Source organism: Lampetra planeri, chromosome 26 (assembly GCF_965212315.1).
Source record: "Lampetra planeri chromosome 26, kcLamPlan1.2.h2, whole genome shotgun sequence".
NCBI classification, from domain to species: Eukaryota; Metazoa; Chordata; class Hyperoartia; order Petromyzontiformes; family Petromyzontidae; genus Lampetra; species Lampetra planeri.
The window spans coordinates 3,934,743-3,955,912 of NC_136132.1; the positions used below are offsets into that span (position 1 = coordinate 3,934,743).

The 21,170-nt window shown below is 45.2% G+C and overlaps 2 protein-coding genes across 5 annotated transcripts in view; one reads left to right on the forward strand and one right to left on the reverse strand.

Moving 5' to 3' along the window:
* Window positions 1–2,243, forward strand: part of LOC144727595 (uncharacterized) — a 35,689-nt gene extending 33,446 nt beyond the window's left edge. For all 4 annotated transcript variants that reach the window (XM_078606533.1, XM_078606530.1, XM_078606532.1 and 1 more), the window contains exon 18: window positions 151–2,243. In XM_078606533.1, the coding sequence (XP_078462659.1) occupies window positions 151–282 (132 nt within the window). In that variant the 3' untranslated portion in view covers window positions 283–2,243. The remainder of the gene's footprint in view (window positions 1–150) is intronic.
* An 894-nt stretch (window positions 2,244–3,137) lies between these two features.
* Window positions 3,138–20,114, reverse strand: LOC144727596 (receptor-interacting serine/threonine-protein kinase 2-like). The gene is made up of 11 exons (XM_078606534.1): window positions 19,859–20,114; window positions 15,572–15,803; window positions 13,950–14,385; window positions 12,873–12,992; window positions 12,188–12,339; window positions 11,640–11,689; window positions 10,819–10,980; window positions 9,893–9,972; window positions 7,800–7,863; window positions 7,071–7,145; window positions 3,138–5,445 (listed from the first exon to the last, which is right to left on the reverse strand). Exons 2-11 carry the CDS (start codon window positions 15,766–15,768, stop codon window positions 5,144–5,146), a joined length of 1,638 nt encoding a protein of 545 aa, XP_078462660.1. The 5' UTR covers window positions 15,769–15,803; window positions 19,859–20,114; the 3' UTR covers window positions 3,138–5,143.
* Window positions 20,115–21,170: the final 1,056 nt, after the last annotated feature.

Genomic DNA, 21,170 nt, shown 5'->3' on the forward strand with positions numbered 1-21,170 from the left:
CCAATTGCAAAGTCGGGGTAGAATTGAGGAAAAAAGAGAAAAACGAATAAACAAAATGTACGAGAGCTAACCATGTCGTATAAAGAGGCATTCGCTGTCAACATTCTCCGTTAAAACGTTTGAAATGTGGCACTGTGTTTAACCGTGCAGGTTAGGTTTGGAGAAACGACTGAGCGGGACTCTGAGCAGTTCTTCGGTTGGACGACGGAATTCATGGATGCATTTACCGCTGCGCTCAGGAGCGGAAAGTCTGTGGAGAAAGAGCGACTTTTTGCCTTCTGACCCGGCAGACGGGCCATCTGGAGTGCTGAGTCGACTTCCAACAGGCGTTTGCATGAAGCAGCCACGGGCGATATTTTTTAGCATCTTTTGCCAGCATGCATTTCATATTTTTCGGATAATAATTTGAGTTGCACACTGAATTCTATTCAAGTAGCATTTTAAATTAACTTATTAGACAGAACAAATGATAGCTTGTAATGGATGCAAAAGAAATTCACCTCAGATGAAAGTGAATTTGATTGAAGTGAGTTGGTCAGTGAAAAACAGGCCATGAAATAATTTCTCTAATAGCGGTTTTTTGGGTTAGATCGCGTAAATATAAATGTGTCGTTAAACCCCGTCACCGCCTGACACACCCAATTAATAAGATTTGTCACGTTAAGCAAAACATGCCAATCCGTTACTTGTACAGCACACCGGTTGTGTGTTGGAGAGTAAACCCATTTAAAAGATGTAAAATAATCATCTCCCTTGCTCTTTTGCTGCACCCTGTTGCAGCGGTATGAACACGCTTAGCAGTGTCTTTACACGTGCATCATGCTCGAGATCGCGCCAAATTGTATGCATTTATTTTTGCCGAGGGTTCACGCTAAATCCACATCGCTTACATTTCACTGCAGTTATGTCCTTCGCAAATGCGCGGACAGTGCTGGTTCACATGAAAAGTAAAACAATTTGTACGTTGGGTCACAAGATGCGCTTATTGAAGAAACTGTGGCCTAAATGACGTGCGGCCACGCAATCTTTGGAGCCCTTTGGAATCGGGCATTTGTAATGTGACCAGTAACATTACGAGTAATTCAGCAGCGATTTCCTGCTCAATTGGGAATTGAACATTGAGGCGGTGCTCATCTCCTTTTAAACAGCCTTGATCCAGTGGTGGGAATTCCACATTCCTATGGCGAGGGTGAGTCATTCCAGAGGACAACCTTCAACAAAGTGGTACCATTTTATGGCACCAAGTGGGATAATGGGCTGAGTGAACCCCCAATCAGGATTTGAAGTCACAACCCCCTGATTGCGAGCAGCTTGCTCTACCACTGAGCCACAGTCGTTAAACTAAAAACTTGAACGAAACTATTTTTTATTTTACCAGGTAAGGCCCACTAAGCTATATAGGTATTTTTTAGAAGCGACCTGGCCACAAATGATAGCTCAATGAAGTGGCTTATCACGTGGAAATGTATTGCAGCCAAATACGATGTTGATTCTAAATGTCGTGAAAAACGGAAGACCCAGAGAAACATCCACGCGACCAGGGCGAGAGACTCCAAATATACAGCAGCAGGCGTCAGGGTTGGGAACGAACCCTCCTGTATACCAGGCGAGGTAGTTAACATCTCGCCACCGTAATTATCAATGCGAGTGGTCATGAGAAAGTAACGAGTATTGTCCAAGGAACAACTGAAGCTCTGGACAGAATTGTACACACAATTGCTTACCAAATGAATGAACTGTGCAAAACGAGCAAAGTGATGTTGGTCCAACCATAAATGTTCAGTTAAATGTGCCTCTTTCGTCATGGCTACATTGTATAGTTTTATTCATTATTTACACGAGGTTTTCGTTAAAGTGACATGCAAACCGGTCTTCTTTTGTTGGGTTTCGTTGAGCAAATAGCTAGCACTTATATTTCTTTGTTACGAGATTTAAGAAATCTCCATTCGAGGCCGATTTTTTAAAAAACAATCGTGCATCAAGTACAACTGTTTGAAGTTTTCTTTTGTGAAACAAACTATTTTATAATTTCAGGAATAGGCTGAGCTTAATCACATTTTTATACCGTGTGGAATTTTTTAAATCTGTACACTCTGTGTACATGCAAAATATCTTGAGCATTTTTATAAATGAAATGTTATTTGAAAGTGATTTAATTGTGTTACGAAATTAAATATAACTCGCTTTTTGCCCGTTCACGTGCGGGTGTATATTTCAATAAATCTGAAACTTGCAAGCGAAAAGCAGATCGCGACGTGATATATTCATTGCATCAATTCGTGTGCAATTTGTAAGGCCGCGGTGACACAAACCTATTTCATTTAAAGGTTATAATCCCTTGTTGATCATGACGTCACTTTTACTTCTATGTCTCAATAGCGTGACGGAGATCGCGTGACGTGAGGGTTCTGCCGTTGTAGTGAGGGTTGTAAGTTGATGCCGAGGAGGGGGGAGGAGGGGCCTCGCCCCCCATGTGGAGTGACGTCACCCGCTAATTATTATTAATGGAGGGGGTGTCCATTTGGAAGACGTCACCTCTTAATGATTATTAATGTGGGGGGCTGTTCGATGTGGAATGACGTCACCTGCTCATGATTATTAATGAGGGAGAAGGTTACATGTGGAGTGACGTCACCTGTTCATGAGTATTAATTAGGGGGGCTGGCCGACGTGGAGTGACGTCACGCACGGGACACACAGACATGCTTGGCTCATGATAGTAGTAAATTACAATTACATCCCCGTGTGTCGAAGTCTAGCTGGATGAGGTGCCCTGCCCTTGTCATGTGGAATGTTAAACCATCCTTGACCGCCCTGGTCAAAGGTTAGCCATGGTGGGAAATTCCACTCAGGTCACCGGGCCGTCTGCTGCAACGTAACGTAAACATTGGTCCAGAAGGCCCATAAGTTGATGGACTAAAATGTAAAATGTGAGTTATGGGAAATGTTTCTGTTGCATTTTAGGAAATGCCAATGCTCCCATTCAGCTGATTAAGTTGAAAGAGTTTCTAAATTAAGAGTTTAGAAATTCAGTCGTAGAATTGTAAACAAACTGAATCGTACACAAGATACAAGTCATTAATAAGTACAATGAAATAATATTTGCAACAAATAACTTTCCATAATTAGAGACTGGCAACAAAACATACCGTCGGTTTATTTTGTGTTCTTATAGTACATGCATTGCATACCACATTTAAAAAACTTTCAAATGTATTCTCAACAAAACTTACAACCGATCCATTACATTCAAAACCGAGATATGTATCATCACAGATATTTAAGAAAAGTCCTCTATGCTAAGGTTTGTTTCTGACAAAAAGCTAATGCATTCTCATTGAAGAGAACTCGATTCACCATCTCATTTCTACCAAATTCTAAGAAATAGATGTAGACATGCCATCAAATACGCGAAAAAATAATCTTCATCTATAAAATGGTCCCCGAGTTCTGACCATTTACCCTAGTCCTGTTTATTTTCTGCTTTCCACGCATGACACGCATTGCGATCTACGGATGAAGTGCGCCTTGCAAGTGTAAATTATAACTTTTATTAGTATGTGTCCTGAGCAAAGCAGCAAGGCGTTGTATCCAGCTGCCCAAACTAGTCAGGATATGCATGTCCGGGGGCTGCGAATTTCATACTTCTAAAGTGACGAGAAGCACACGCTTATCGCAGAGAAACATGTCACGCACGCAACGGACGAAAGTCCACACGTTGAAGGCGTTTCACAGTGCAGGTTCCATATCGAGGCTTTGGAGGTCTCGTACTGGTATCGTTGCGAGTGGCGTGCAGGGCGTGGTGGGTCACTGGGCAAGTGGCTCTCGTGAAGGGCCCAGTGTGGTCCGTCGGCTCCATGGGACACGTGTCGCATGGCTGTGGTTCCTTGCAGCAGCTGATCAGGAGTTTGCCGTCGTCAACATATTCCGGCGATGACGACTCTTAGGCTGAACTTGAAGGGCGCAGTTTTCTGCACCAAGCATTGCAATCTTTTTTTTTTTACACCTCTTTGGCATCGTAATTACAATGAATCTTGGCCCTATATATTTTAATATAATACAAGCCAGGATGGCCTACAACGGTTGGAGGTTGAGCTGCTTGGCTGTGCAGCAATGTCCAGTGAGCTCCCAGCAATACAGTGCGGCAAAATGGAATTGAGAAGTCTAAAAATGCTGCAGAAGTACGTGGATTTTAATCTAGATTTGAAGCTTTCGTGACTGCAGGAATCCATACTCTTTGGTTCTTTCGGTAAAGTCACGTAGGTAGAAACATTAAATATATCACGACGTTTCGATTGCAACACAAGCAATCATCATCAGGTGGGAAAACCACAGCAAGAACATTGTTTTTTACTCTTACCACAGCAGCTCTATCTCCCACTTCAGCAGAAAAAAATTCTTGCTGTGGATTTCCGACCTGATGATGATTGCTTGTGTTGCAATCGAAAAGTCGTGATTTATTTTATTTTAAACCTACGTGACTTTACCGAAAGAACCAAAGAGTACGTGGATTTTACGAACAACAAAAGTCTGCCCACTCGGCATGAATCGCCACAGCCATACAATGGGAAAGGCAGCAGAGCAGCAGCAGAACGAGGGTCATCAGACCACAGTCCTCGAATGCTATTTAGAAAACGGTTATCGTAACGCTACGGCTGCGAAGACGTACACGTTACTCAAACAATCCAACTGAAGGCATGCTAGCAGTGAGAATAAATTCTGTGGAGATAAACTGCCCACTTGGAACGCAAAGCTGACGCGGCAGGTTGTTAACTCCCTTGCCGAGTATGCAGGAGGTCGTGGGTTCAATCCCAACCCTGACACCTGCTGTATATTTTGAGTTTGCATGTTCTCCCCGTGGATTTTTCTCCGCGTCCTCCGATTTTTCCCTCCACATTTAGAAACGTGCGTTTGGAGTATTTGCCTGCTATACATTTCCACGTGGTAGGCTACTAAGTTGGGCTATCGTTTGTGGGCAGTTTGCTTTCGAAAAATAACTCTATAGCTCAGTGGGCCTTACCTGGTAAAATAAAAAAAAGTTTAGTTTTCCAAGAGTTAGAGAATTGGGTTGTTTTTGTACGGCGAAATCTTTCATCCAGCAGAGATTAAAGATCAGGCCACGATAAACAAGACTTTAAGGGTGTTACGTCTGCCAGAAGATGTCATCAGTCATCACTTTGGAACTCTTGAGCACCTTCATGAGGGTTGCCCGAGTGGCACTACGGCCCTCCTTTTCACGCCAGCTCCTTAGCATCTGGTAGGTCACCTCGTCCATCCCATAGCAGTGGTAGTTGTGCTCCAGGTTTTCCAGCTGTGCCTCCCTGATGCCAAGGGCTCGGCCAACAGGCTTCCATTTTTTGCCGAGCAGCTCGGCGATTTTTGGCAAATCCTGGTTGGTCACGGTGACGTTGAGTGCGTCGTCCATCGCGACCTCCGGAGTTGCGCCTGGACACGAACGCAGGCAGAGTTTGTGAACGATCGTCACTGTCAACGACGCGTGGACATGCAGCGTGGCATTAATTGTGTGAAGACCGAAAGAACAGACCAACGTGCCTGACACGGTAGGTGTGCAGACGGACAGTCGGCAAGTGTGTTAGGGGCCTCTGATTGGTGCAGGGAGGCCTCAAAGGAGGATTGATTACGGTCAGAGAATTTAACTAATTGGAAGAGCAATTCAATCGTAAAAGGAGGGGGGGGGGGAAAACGAGGGTTGACTGTCAGGGGTTAAGGGTTGACAACCATGAGGGAAGGAGGACGAAGTTTGGCCGAGGGAAATGGGGGTGAGCGAAACCTTCGAGAAAGGGGGGCTCGATAGATATGAGAGGGGAAGAGAGCACGAGGTGAAGGGACGCTTGGAGAGAAGACGTAGTTCGAGCATCAAGAACCGAAGCCCGGTCCTAGGAATAGTGTCGGTGTCCAAAAGAAAGGCTCATAGTGAAGCAAGAACACGTGTTGGTGTCATTGCAATTGCGTTGGAAAGGAAAAAATTAACCCGTAAAACAAAGTTTTTCACTATAAATCCTTTATATGCGTGGCGGCTAGAGTCCTCTCGTCCTCTGGCTTGAGATGGCTGCCACCTATGGGTCAGATGATTGCCTGCCACCATTAAGCAATTGGTAATTAAATATTAAAAAAAAAAATTCCTAAACAGTGTTAAATTTTGGAATTTTTTTCACGAAAATACATTGTCACACACAACGAGCCTGTGTGCAAAATGTCAGCTCGATTGGATCACGGGAAGTGGGTTAAAAAACGACCGAAAGATTTGCACGGTCGTAAGTGCGCAAGCAAGCAAGTGAACTTAATATAAAGGATTTAAAAATGCAGAGTCTGTGGCTCAACAATACTCGTCACCCCCACCAGGAGTATATCCACATGGCCTTGAATGAGTTTGATCTCGGAAGCTATGTTGCGTTGAGCGTGGTGAGGACGTGTATTGTGTGACTTTGGGCTGCCACACGTCCAGAAGATGGCAGTATAAAACAAAGGGTGGAATCCATCTGTGCGAAGCTTCGAGTGTTATCGCCTCGTATGCGTTGCTTTTCTTTTCATCTGCACACTCAAGTTTAATCCCGCGTTCCAAACATCTCACGAATGGAACTTAACACATATAACGATGCTGGATTCTGTTTAAAAATAGTTGTTAGACTCGTATTTTTTTTTTAAATACACATCATACGGTGCAAACGTGTACGTTGACTAAATTCTGCAAAAAAAACCCAACTGATTCTCTGACAATGCCTTTATTCCAAACTCCAAGATATATTTGTCAGTTGAATGTTTTATAGAGATACGTAGGGTTTTTTTTGTGTATATCCAAAATAGAAAGTAATAAATAAAAAAGTGAACGAGCTTCCGTCAAAAAATTTGGAAGGCAGGCGGCCAAGTGGTCGGGCACATTCACAAAGTGAGCCATTCTCAACGGATTTCTCGACGGTTCGCCCCGGCGACTTCCTGAGCAATTCGCCTCCAACGCTGGCAAATGCACGTGACCGAAAACGGTGACATCATCCCGCGAGAGGAAGTCACCGCGTGGCAGTGGCGTGCAGTTCAAGGTTTGCAGAATATACCGTCTAGAGGGGCGCTGCGCGTCAGCTTCCTGGAGGACTCCGAGCACGGTGGCTTAGAAGTCTCCTGCACGGGACCTTCGATGTAACACACGTGCACGGAAACACACACACACACGCACTTACATACAAGTGTGCCCACAGCATGCGCGCTAGGCTGCTGTGCCCAGTGTAACATCCCGTCGTGGTGGTGAGATGTTATCTGCCTCGTCTGGTATTCGGGAGGTCGTGGGTTCGATCTCGACCCTGACGCCTGCTGTATATTTGGAGTTTGCATACTCTTCCCGTGGTCGTGTGGATTTTTCTCCGGGTCCTCCGGTTTTTCCCTCCACATTCATAAACGCGCATTTCGAGTATTTGGCTGCAATAAATGTCCACATGATAAGCCACTATCATTTGTGGCCCAGGTCGCTTCTGAAAAAAAGCTATATAGCTCAGTGGGCCTTACCTGGTAAAATAAAATAAAAAAAGTTTTTTTAGTTTTGGTGCAGTAGAAGATAAGTTATCGCTCTCCCACACAGCGCTCACAGCTATATTTCTATTCAACTCTGTACTTGCAGCATCACTCGGCATGCCCGCTGCCTTCCCTCCCCACGTCAGAGAGTCGATGAGATCACGTGTGAAATGGTGGAATTTCCCACTGTGTGTGTGTGTACGCGACGGTGTGTTTCACTTGTACTAGACGCACACAAGTGTCACTTCGTGGGTACGCACAACTCTGCCGCGACTTACGGAAAATCTTTGTGGTCATGTTTAACTCTCCCCACTCAAGTTGCTCTTGATCAGGTTGTGACAGCTGAAATGAAAGTACAGATTACGCTTCAGAAATGATAGTTTCAGCGCTGCACAGTGCTGTGTACATGAGGAACTCGTCCTAAACTCGTACACCAAAAGCGTTTTACCCCGTGACACACCACGTGGAAGGGAAGCAGAATCAGAGAATCACAATATTTATACTGGCGGAATCTGATGAGCTATAAAGCTCTTTCACACAGATTTCCAGTCGGGGCAGGACAGAACGTTACCACAACAAGCAGTACAAAAACACCATAGGAGTGCAAAGTATAGGAAATAGAAACAAATCTCACGCAGAAAAATTCTCACTGAGATATTAGCTTCGTTTTCAGAAACGACCTGACCACAAATGACAGATCAACAAAGTGGCTGAACGCGTAGAAATGTATAGCAAGAGGGCAGACGGGGGAAAGTTGACGGCCAAGAGGGCGCCTATACTTAATTTGGAGCTTTCGTGACTGCAGGAATTACTCTTTGTTTCTTTCGGTAAAGTCACGTATAAAGAGAAAAGAATAAATTAAATACTAGCATACGACGTTTCGATTGCAACACAAGCAATCATCATCAGGTATAAATGAAATAGAAACACAAATCTAGTATACTTAGAAATACTTAAAAATGTAATGTAATACAACAGAGAGTCGGATAACATAACAGTCAACACCATACCTGGTTGATTACGTTCTTCCTGAGAATGCTAAATTTGAGAGAGAGATCAAACACAGACTTACATGTGTCTCTGTGTTACATCTGTCTCTACTTATATGTCTGTCTATATATCTCTGGTTCTGTGTTTTTTTCTCTCTCTCAAATTTAGCAGAGAGGGCGCCGTTTAAGATGAGCAGCAGGAAGAAAGTAGCACCGGCCAGGAAGAGGCGGAGTGCGAATGACGGGGCCAGGGTGTCGGGAATGAGAGGGCGATGTAGGGCAGAGGTGACAAACGGGTTTTGATTCCTTACCCGTACCCATACCCGGCCGCACCAGGGTCACAAACGGGTACCCGTACCCGTACCCGGCCGTACCCGTACCCTACCCGTACCCGGCCGGGTACCTGATTGCGACCTTTGGGATGAAGCCATGTTGCAGGCGCGGGTGGGTTGATTCTAGGAACTTGAATTGTGAGAAGAGACAAGACGTTGGGAAATGAGTGACAAACGGTTACTCACCAGTGACTCACGGCCTACCCGTACCCGTACCCGGCCGCACCAGGGTCGCAAACGGCTACCCGTACCCGTACCCGGCCGGGTACGGGTACCGGGTTCCCGATTGCGACCTCTGATGTAGGGGAGCGAAGAGAGGGAGGGGGAAGGAAGGAACAAGGATCTTTGTTTTCCTTCCCCCACACCTCCGATTAGCACGGTAGGGCTATGTACGGTGCAAAAGAAGTTCAACGTACGTACATAGGTCCGGGAACAGAATCAGAATCGTTATTTATTCTGGAGGAATGCTTCACTCGGGGGCATGGGGTCAGAAAGTAAAAATGACAAACGATGCAGGGGGTGGGGGAGCGCGGAGGGATTCAGTGGGAGTGGCCACACAGATGTCACGTGATTTACTGGAGGCTTTGATCTCATTTAGATAATGTTTCTATATTTGTATTCAACTTGCAGTATATAGTGCATATATGGCAAGCCATGCTGAATACAGATGACAAGGCATGCAAGTATATTTAATACGTATGGATGCAGATATATGTTTGTATTTAATTCTAGATTTGAAGCTTTCGTGACTGCAAGGATTCATATTCTTAGGTTTTTTTTCGGTAAAGTCACGTAGGTAAAAAATAAAAATTAAAATTAATAAAAGTAAAATAAAATAAATAAAATAAAAATATTTTATTTTACTTTTATTAATTTTAATTTTAATTTTTTACCTACGTGACTTTACCGAAAAAAACTAAGAATATGTTTGTATTTATTTACACATTTGCCATGTGGTACATTGGCAACCATTTTAAATGAGCATATTAACCCGCAAATGGTGTACCGTGACTGTACAAGTGCGATGAAAATGTAGAAAAAAGCCCATACCATGGCTTGCAGCTCCTGCCTTGCTGTGAGAACATTATCTTTGAAGGAGTTAAATACTGGCTCCGTAACCTTGATACATTCTGTAAGCACACGTGATACGACAATTAAGGCCACTATAACAATACATTTCAGCGCTTTGTAACTTCACTGCTAGAAGAATGTTTCTCCATGCAGTGTCGGTCATCATGGCGGGCAGTACACCAGCAACACGGATCATCTCACGTGGGAAGGAGGTTTCAATTGTACATTCCAGGTGCATCATCATTATCATTATCATCATCATCATCACGCAAGGTATTCACAGTAACATTACAAGTTACTTTCCAAAAATTTGATTGCTGAGACAAAGGTTAACCGTCGCATATTTACTGACGACATGGTCGTTATAACAACGCACCGGGAATTGATTGGCAAGTAACGGGAGAGACGGCTACAAACTGGGACTCCAGTGTGAACAAAACCAAATTCGTGGACAGCGAGCTGGTTAAACAACTAAATAAATCAGTTGGAGGGATACAACTGGAACACAGAGTATATATACCGAAAAATATATTAATATGAATTAATGTTATCAAATATTACTAATTACTAATCGTAATATGATACACGTTACTAAAATCGTAATTAGAACTTACGTTATATTAATAACTTACCTTAAATGATTAACAAGAGTTCCTATGAATATTATTCACAAACGTCTTATATTGTTAGGCGTTGGTGAAGGCAGACTGGGAGCGAAATCATGAAACAAAAACTAGACTCAACAATGTTTTATTTTACCAGGTAAGGCCCCCCTATAGAGAGGACAGGCGCAGTTTGCATTGCTGTTGGAAAACCGCTTTGAATGAAACCAAAACTTCTTGCCAACGCGCCTGCGAAAGAAGATGGAGTCGAGTGCGACAAGCAAAAAAAATCGCTGCTTTCACCGTAAAACGAGGGACGAGCTTTGTGGTTACAATCCCAGCATTTCGTCATGAGGCGGATGAGGCTGTCTGCCTCCCGCGGCCGATCCTCTGGGATGTCGTCGGTGCTGGGCCGTTGGTTTTCCTTCACCACGCACTCGACCACGTGGAGCGAGTTGACAGCGTCTGCGGGTTTGAAGGGGCGGGCGGGCGAACACACTTAAGAGCAGGCGGGAGGCATTTCATGGCCAAGACCTTGTGCAAGCGATAGTTCGTTTCATTTGAGTCAATAATAAACATACTCTTTGGTTCTTTCGGTAAAGTCCTTATCAGGTTGTCCCACCTGATGAGGATTGCTTGTGTTGCGATCAAAACATCGTGATTTGTTTTATTTAATTTAATTTCTACCTACGTGACATTACCGAAAGCACCAAAGAGTATGGATTCCTGCAGTCACGAAAGCTTCAAATCAATATTTAACGTAATAAGACTCAGAACAAAGCGTTATTGTAAAATGCATACATTGTTATGGGCAGCTGTAAAAATGTGAACCGAAATTTGTACTTAATATGTACATCGTATTGTTCGTATTTAATCTGAATCTACGTTTTAAATGATAGGTGAATGGATACACAGATATATATAGTTGCATAAGAGTGTATACATATATTCAAACTGTGATTTACTGCTATTAAAAAAACAACCCAAATCAAAACCAATTTTATTTCATCTATACACTGTACAGTACTGTACTCCAACTCGTACAACTGAGCATGTTTCAAAAGGAACAACCAACGTAGATTTAAAGCCACGTTTTCGCGATTAAAATCTACGGCCTTCCTCACTTGCGTAGGGGGTGGTGAGTGTTAAGATCTCCCACACGACGATGGCGAAGCTGGGAAGAAAGCAGACATTCGTGTTGCTTATTTCGTAAGCACCAAACTGAAAAACAAACAACTCAAAAAAAGACACGTGGCAAGTGCACGTGGATACAGAATGGCAAATACAAAACGCAGTCAATTGGCATGAGCTGTAATGACCGCTAAGCTGACATGTTTATGCTGGTTTCGTCAATGGAGCTTGAACCGTCATCACGCATTAGCGGCTTTTGGCTCCTGCCAGCGAACCATGACGGTGGTGACCATGTCGCGTGCTTTCAGGTTCCCTTCTGCGGCCGTCTGGAACGCTCTCCCTTCTGATATGCCACTGGAGCTATGCACTTTTACATCACCCGAATTGAAAACGCATTTCTTTAGAAGCGCTTTTTGTGTTTAGTTTTTACGCCCTTTCTCCGCACCTCCCATTAGCACGGCTGGCTACGTACAGGTGCGAAAGAAGTTCAACGTAGGCACATCACACTGGCCTGCACATCAGCATGCACGTGACGAGGCACCTGTAAACGTCGAATGTGTAGTGAGGTTTCCGGTGGGTGTCCCGTAGGTACTCCGGAGGCACGTAGGGAAGGGTCCCGAACAATTTGGTTGACTCTCCATCGCTCCACTTACTCTTCGTTTCACGCCACAGCTCCAGCTCAAGGTCTCTTCCCTGCGTCGGCCAGACAAGCCCACGGCGGTACCGAAGTAAACCCGTGAAGCACGCCGCCTTAACGTCGATAATTGTTTTTTTACCCTTCTATCTGGCAACAAAACTGACACCTTTTTTACAAGGAGTCATGTTTGCATTGACCACAATACCTGCAGTCATAATGCAAACAAAAAACACAACTCTGATAATGTGCACTGTCGTTGAAGTTGATTTGTCCACACCCGAGGCAGCTTTCCTTAGAGCCTAGTCTCACATGGGTTGGACCAGATCAATATAATACGTCCCAAGTCTCCCTGGCTAAAGAGGTGTTTCCCAATGTGCTATTAACATGTGATTCTAAACAAAGGATAGTAATGAAAGACAATGTTGGTTGTGTTAATGATATGTGTAAAAAAAGGCATTTTATCATTTAATAGAATGTAAATTTAGACAAGGAAACATAGGATCTGGGTTGAACAACACTCAAGCTATGCAAAATAACACACATGCCATGGAATTCCTTGTTCATTCAACACAAAACCATGCATCCTTACCGTTTTCACTTGCCCGTGAGGTTTTGCGTGTGACTCATTCAGGCACAAGGACTCGATGTATGTCGGCGATTCGACGTTCCCCGTGACCTCTCGCCACTTTGACAACCCAAAGTCACAGATCTGGGTTCACAACAGCAGCAGTTGCAGGCGAAAGAGGAAACGGATGGACACGTGGGCAATGAGAATTAGGGAAGTCGCATAGTTTGTGCTTATAATTATTATTATCAGCACAAACTATGCGACTAATTATAAAAACGAATTCTAATTAATTAAAGATAATTATGATTAATTATAATTAGTTTTTATGCAGGCATGTACACAAAAATCGCTTTCAAAATGCTTTCAAACTGAAATTAAATGCGTTCATATATACATTTTACACGTATGCTGTTGTATGAAATGGCACATATTTCAGATAGAAAACCGACACTTGTTCCCGCCACTGCACGCGACCATGACCGGCTTCACGTATCACCACCGGGTTGCACAATTTTCTCAGGGCTTATCAGCACGGCAAATGCAATAGTTTTCATCACTACGCAAGAAATGTGGAAAACGTGGCACAGAGGTGATCACGCGGCACTGAGAACCCTGGTAAAGTGGGGTTCTTATTCCCGTCCATGATAACCTCGGTAGTGAACCAGATACGAACAGGCCCTAGCAGCCCCACTTTCACCAACCCGTATTGACCAGCGTGGTCAATTATGGCCAAGCAACATCTATAACCAACGCAGCATGGGGAGGCTTTCACCCAGCAGTGGATTAACAAAGTGCTATAAATTAAATTTCTATTTAAAGCTTTCGTGACTGCAGGGATTCATCTTCTTGGTTCTTTCGGTAAAGTCACGTAGAAGGGAAATAATAAAATAAAATAAAACATTAAAAAACACATAATAAAATAAAATAATTTTATTATGTTTTATTTTTATTCTTTTATTATTTCCCTTCTACGTGACTTTACCGAAAGAACCAAGAAGATGCTATAAATTACTTAACTTATTAAGCCCCGTTCCCCAGAACCGCGAAACGCTTTTATCATTTGGGTCACAGGCAGCGGCCGCCCTCGTCACCACGCACCTTCACGTGGTAGTCATCGTCCAGCAGCACGTTCTGTGGTTTGAGGTCGAGGTGCAGCAGTGGATGCGGCTTGAGCCCGTGCAGGTAGTTCATGCCGTGCGCGATCTGGTCGACGAAGCGGCATCGCAGAGGCCAGGGCAGCGACGACGATTCTCCCGGCGTGTCGCTCGCTTGGCCGCACCTCTGCAGCAGCCCGTGCAGCGAGCCGCGAGGCATGTACGGCATCACCAGCGCGTGGCGGAAGCTAAACTCGGGCTTGATCGCACACGAAGAGATGCCGCCACTTTGGAGGATTTGGCTGCACAAACCCAGGTCTACCGGGGCCAGGTTCAATTGCGCGCTGCTGATGCCCGGGACGTAGCCCCGCAGAGGCAGGATAAAGTCGAACTGCGCCATTTTCATCTTCTGGGCCTCCTTCAGGAGGTCAGCTTCATGGCTTGGTGCATGGGTTGATTGGAGAGAAGAAAAACATGTATTCATAGTTTTTATTATATTCCACCCGATTTTATTTTAATTGTTGTCGGCATCAAATCATTGCAGGAAACTTCGTTTGGAACACACAGTGAGCAGTGCACCGCTGGAACGCCATGTGCGCATACTGCTTTAACAACAATAGAGGCACGTCTTTTATAAGCACACCAAGGAGTGTCTTCACAAGTCAATCAAACCTAAAATGTTTAATTCACAGCTATGTAATGACCGAAATTAACAAGCACTCACCCCGAGCCAACGTGCAGCCAAACGGTTATTCAAACGTCGGCGAAGGACTCCGATTGGTGGAAAGAGGCCTCCGCGTGGTGAGGCAGGGCTTTTGAAGCGATTGGAGGAAAAGGTTTGAACGAGAATAGGCGGGAAACAGAGCGGAAAACCCAGAGGCTATGGCTGGGAGCCGTTACAGGGACAGGGATTGAGGGATTGGCTAGGTGGGGGGGGAATCAATGAGGGAAGATTCGAGAAGGGGGGGCTCGAGCTATGTTAAAGGGGAGGGGAGACCAAGCACAAAGCCCGGACCTCGAGTTGTTACCGTGTCATGATAATAGAGGCTCCTAGTCGTTCGCCGTTCGAGTAATTTCAGTCACATTAACTGCAAAACCAAAGCCAGTTGCTTTTTTTTGTGTGCAGATATTTGTGACTGGGCTGAGAACATTCATTCAAAATGGTTTAGTTACAGGTGGCTGCCGGGACTCTAACCTATGATCTAGACAGTGCCTTCTGAGTGCCCTGACACGGCAGGAGGCTTCATACTCTTTGGTTTGTAAATGTACAGACGCAAATACCTTCATCATGGCCATATATCGGGAGCTCCATTTTCATCAAGTTCCACGATAAAATAACAAACAGATTACACGACAAGCAGACCACACTCTTCATAATCAACGTTTTTGGGTTTAGATTGCGTTATTTATAAATGTGTCGTAACCCTCCACCACCCGACACGGCCAATCAGTAAAAAAGTGTCACGTTGACAAAAGACAAATAGTTCACTGCTTTAGCCCACCGGTGTGTTGAAGCGTGAAACCACAACATTTACAATTTGAGTACAACACACTCTGATGCGACTATGAAGATGCATCACCTGTGCCCGCTAATAGCCACAGGCCCCCGGGGGATAGGAGACTCACCTTTGTGAGAGGTGTCCACTCGATTTCGCACATTTCAGGGCCACCTGGACACACCAGCGCTTGTGCGTGGCCTTGAACACGATTCCGAACCCGCCGCTGCCGATGAAGCTGATGTCTGTGAGATCCTCAGGGCTCACTGCCAGGCTTGGTGTCAACGTGGGTTCAGATAGAGGCAAGGCATCCTTCCTCACAGCCATAGCTGCCCAGCTCGCAAAGGCTGTGTGTGCTTGCTCTGTGAACACGCAACATCAATTTGGCGTCGAATAAGACTGTGGTGAAGAAGGTTAAAACAAATGCATTTCACGCCTTTTTTTCAGTTGCTCAAAAAACATGTGCATTATGCAACTGCAGCTGCCAAAACGGAAGTGTGGAAGTGTGGGATCAGTGGGTAGATCGTGTCGATTGATCAAGTGCTTCCTCGTTTGTAATGATCATGTGCACACAAAAAAGCCTTACTTTTTCACGTTGCAAAAAAAGCACTTGGGTTTTTCCATTTATGTTGCCTTAGTTATGAATGAATAAGTGAACCATTTGATCACCCCCAGTGTATTCCAATTGTGTTGTCGGCATCGTGTCATCTCCATATATATAAAAGGCAAAGTTGTGAGTATGTGTGTCTGTTCAAAATGTTTAGCGTACTTCCCGACATGCAACAAACTTGAAATTTGCCATGTGGGTACTTTCCAGACTGTACACCATGCAAAAATAATAAAAATAAACTTTTGTATTTTTTTTTTGGGGGGGGGGGGGGGGCTCAATAATGCATATATTTTTTGCACGGCAAGTGAGCTGTGACGTCACATCTGTCACGTGGTGACCCGCGCTTGTGGAAGCGTAACGCATTGTAGTTCAAGTTCAAGTAAATGTATTAGGTATAGCCCTGTGAGCCATTCGGCTCTTGAATCGGGTGCAAACGCAACAAACAAAAAACATGAACAAAAAACATCTTAAAGTGAATATGTAACTGAGTGCAAACAGAAAATCCAAGAAAAGACAGCAAAATATTGCAGAAAAAAACACCGTACACCAACGCTGTGTGCACAAATCCCAGTGGGATGCAAGTCAAACAACCAACAACAACCACAAGACAACTTAGATTAAGGCCATCAGTCTAACTCTGTACTACAACAAACAAACATGGCTAAACCGATACACTTGTCGAAATCACCAAAATAAAGCCATGAAACCAACGAAACAGTGATGATAGGAACTGTGACGGAATTTTCACAATAAATGGCATAAACAACATGTACTACCAAAACCCTGCAGCCATAGCTGGCTGCATGAGTCACTCCACAACAGCAGGAGCATCAATCGGAGTATTATAATTTAGTAGTGTCGTGGTTAGCGCGCTGCGCTACGAACCCGGCGACCCGAGTTCGATTCCCCGCTCACGGCCACCACCGGTGACCATTATTTTAACCGCTCCTGGGCCTCCCCTAGGTCGACTCAGCCTCAAACAATTAACTGGTGTGGTGTGTGAACATCGCCACTGGGGAGACAAAGGCGGTGGATCCAAGTCTCGGGCGAAGCCGGGTAGTACAGCCAGTGGGGTATATAATTAATGAGAAACCCTCGCAGATCAGTAACATCACCCTGTACGAGAGAAAAAGATCCTTCAAGTTGCCATGTTACCCTCTATACACTCGGGGTCGCACTTTCCCCCGCACTCTGCGACGAGGTTGTCTCGCGAGAGTCCAACCAATATTTTCGGTTTATTCTCAAAGATGGAATTTCGCCAATTTAGGTAACAAAAAAAAACTCATATTCTTGGTTCTTTCGGTAAAGTCACGTTAGAATGGAAATAATAAAAGAATAAAAATAAAACATAATAAAATAATTCTCACGACGTTTCGGCCACAACGCAAGTAGCCATCCTCAGGTGGAGAACAGGTCTGTCGAGGAGACAGAGTCTGAATGACAAGCCCCAGGCTTGGAGTGACTATTTAAGCTGGGATGGAGAGGCGAAGAGCGCCTTGACAAAATAATTTGCATATACAAATGAGTGTATTCTTACTCAAGGCGCTCTTCCCCCCTCTATCCCAGCTTAAATAGTCGCTCCAAGCCTGGGGCTTATCATTCAGACTCTGTCTCCTCGACAGACCTGTTCTCCACCTGAGGACGGCTACTTGCGTTGTGGCCGAAACGTCGTGAGAATTATTTTATTATGTTTTATTTTTTTTATTTTATTATTTCCATTCTACGTGACTTTACCGAAAGAACCAAGAAGATGAATCCCTGCAGTCACGAAAGCTTTAAATCGAAAAAAAGAAACTTATTTAAGATCTATTCGTGCAGTGGTGACCGAACTGAGACCGTATTCTAATGGAGGACATCCACTGGAGGACATAAGCGGTTACCTCTAGACTAAGATGTCAACATGACCAAAGCCGTTGATGCCACCACGTCTCGCCAGACGCGTTATATCTTTCCGACAGATCACGCAACGGCTGCGCAGTAGACATTTGAACGCCCAGATCGACCTTTTAAACGGTCTCCCACCATCTCTTCTTAGGTCTTCCCCTCATTCGTGAGAGATCGTTCCACCTTGCGACCCACTTCCCGGTGATTAAGCGGCTCTCTTAATGTGTAATGCAAGGATTGGCTTCTTGAAAATACACACCCTTGGCTTGGGAGTAAGAATAAACGCATTAATTAAACATTAACCGGTGCTATCGGTTTCAGTATCCCTACGCAAGCTTGTCACCAGGGGTGTCCTGTTCAAACTTGATAATTCACACAATTGTAATTGTCCGGAAAATCGGATTTTGTTCAAAGTATGCGGAATAATCGGATGGAAAAGGGTAATTTATTAGGTTCACTTCTTCATTAAATGGGCTTGCTCGACCACACATCCAGGAGTTGATTCAGCCACACACTCCGCTCAGATCTTTGAGATCCATCGTTACGCACGACTCAGCGTAGCCGGGCTCCAGGCTTCGAACCATACGGTGATGACCACCGAAGTTTTGACTCTCGCACTTGGGAGGTCAGGAACTCGCCGTGAATGAATAATTTCGACGTCCATGATACCACCAGCTGTTTATCAAGCCCCCCCCCTCTCTTCGAGTTAGTTATCTATCCTCGTCTCTTTAGTCTTTCTCTGCCCGGTTCCTTCTCGCTTATTTCCCTTCCTTTGCATGCATGCAGCTCTGAGATACATTGTTTAAGGACGCCCCATAATTCGAAATTATTTTTGTGCAGGCAACCTAATAAGAACCATGCGAAAGTAAACTTTTGCGTGTTACAAGAAAGCATTCTGCTACGTTTAGAACACGGTACACGCGCAATTACGCCGAAGAGAACATCCAAACGTGGCACACAATGTAGGCTAGCAATCTACTTGCTCTACTGTCAATTTTATTGTTACTGCTCCCAGCACTCCCAACTGTGCAATCACACGCTGAACCACCAACCCACGCAACGCTTTTAAGGCGCTCCATTGCAGGCGCCAAGCCCGGACAAACGCATCATCTTTAAGACACTGCTCGCTCATAAACTTCGTTGGAAAGTCATCCAACTACGAGTTAAATTTCGATTTAAAGCTTTCGTGACTGCAGGGATTCATCTTCTTGGTTCTTTCGGTAAAGTCACGTCTGTCTTTCCGACAGACCTGTTCTTCACCTGAGGACGGCTGCTTGCGTTGTGGCCGAAACGTCGTGAGAATTATTTTATTACGTTTTATTTTAATTATTTTATTATTTCCCTTCTACGTGACTTTACCGAAAAGAACCAAGAAGACAACTACGAGTTGTCAGTGAGCTGGCAACACGGCCAATGCAGCCTTCGTTTGCTGTATACAACGTCGGCATTGATCCCACGTAGAGCCTTAACAGACTGTTTGGGAGGCAAATTACTGTTCGCCAACACCTATTGAAGGCCGGCGCGGCACACAAACGGGGGTCTTTGTGTGTCCAGCACCACGCCCGGCCGCCTTTGTTCCCCAAGCGGCGAAGTTTACACATCGCACCATGTGCTCATTTGAGGCTGAGCCGACCTAGGGGCATGATGCCCAGGAGGACTTGTTCAGATAATCGTCACTGGCGTTGTCCGTGAGCGACTCTTCGTTAAAGCGCATCGCACGCGTATCGTTCCCCATGCAATGTGAGTGTCACACACACACACGGACACGCGCGCTTATCGTTCCCCATACAATGTGAGTGTCTCACACACACACACGTGTATTGTCCCCCATACAATGTGAGTTTCACACACACACGGACACGCACGCGTATCGTCCCCCATGCAATGTGAGTGTCACACACACACACGGACACACGTAAGTACTTAAACTGCGTTGACTCGAACAAGTCGGGTTCCAGTTGTTGTGGTAGCAGCTGTCGTAGACACTGGACGCGGGGTCTTGCTTCTTTGACAAGGAAGAGAGAGAGAAGAAGGGAGTGCGGTGAGTTGGAGGTGGCAAGGGGGGTTCCTCCTCCGCTGCGCGTGACGTATCCCCGCGACGCTGACGATGACGTTTCCTGCCACGCGCCTCTGGCGGGATACAGGGGGCGTGTGAGCTGCTCCACACAGCAGAGGCTTGATTGAGTTGGCTGTGCCGTGTGGGTCACGTTTGGGCTGGCTCGTCATGTAAGCCCACCCAGCCATCGCATTCCCAAGCCAGCTTTTGTTTGAGCGGCTGAGAGGGGGATAAACGGACGCGGCACGGGCTAGACTCTACAGAATTGGATCTGGGCTGATGGCGTACAGAAGGATGTGGAGGCTGAGTGGACTTGCCGATGTCTGGTTACAAGCGGTGTAAAAATCTGCCTCCGTGGAGGAGGATCGTGAAGGACGCTATCTGGGTCCGTTGGAGGCAGTCGCCCTCCAACAACAATGGAGAGCGGAGGAGGAGTGACGCTCACAACAACGAGCAGAGCGCCGGGCGGATTACAGCGCAGCATGTTGGCACAATGGCACAGGTGGTGCATCTGACAGTCATCTCAGTCAGTCAACCTATGGCACCTGAGTCGCTCCCGTGGCCTGCCAGCAGTGAGCCTTCGACAGTTCACGTCACTTCAAAGCGCACCTAGCCTGGCACAAACAGCAATTGCAAGGCATTACCTTTATTTTACTTTTTTTTAATTACTTTTTTTGATTGTCATTAGTACCTTGCTGGGTCCCTCCTGCCAATGTTTGGTTGGCATAGTCATTGCTTAACCACGCAGGTGTGTTTTGACATGATGTGAGGCTGGGCGAGACGCGACGTCAACCTTTTGGGAACCAGAAGTACCAGTCCCAATCTGTGACCAACTCAACCATACTTGGGACATTTTATACAAAGCACAACACTCGGGCTGTTGTTGTCGATTTAGTTGTCATCTTTTACGTCAGTGTATTGGTGCCGTTTTCTCACTATGTGTGGACTCTAATAATCTTAAGATAATCAGAGTGTGTGTATGGTGTGAACACAGCGTTAGTTGAATAAGGGTTCATCTTCTTGGTTCTTTCGGTAAAGTTTTTCGGTAAAGAACAGCTCTGTCGAGACCTGTTCTTCACCTGAGGACGGCTGCTTGCGTTGTGGTCGAAACGTCGTGAGAATTATTTTATTATGTTTTATTTGTATTATTTTATTCTTTCCATTCTACGTGACTTTACC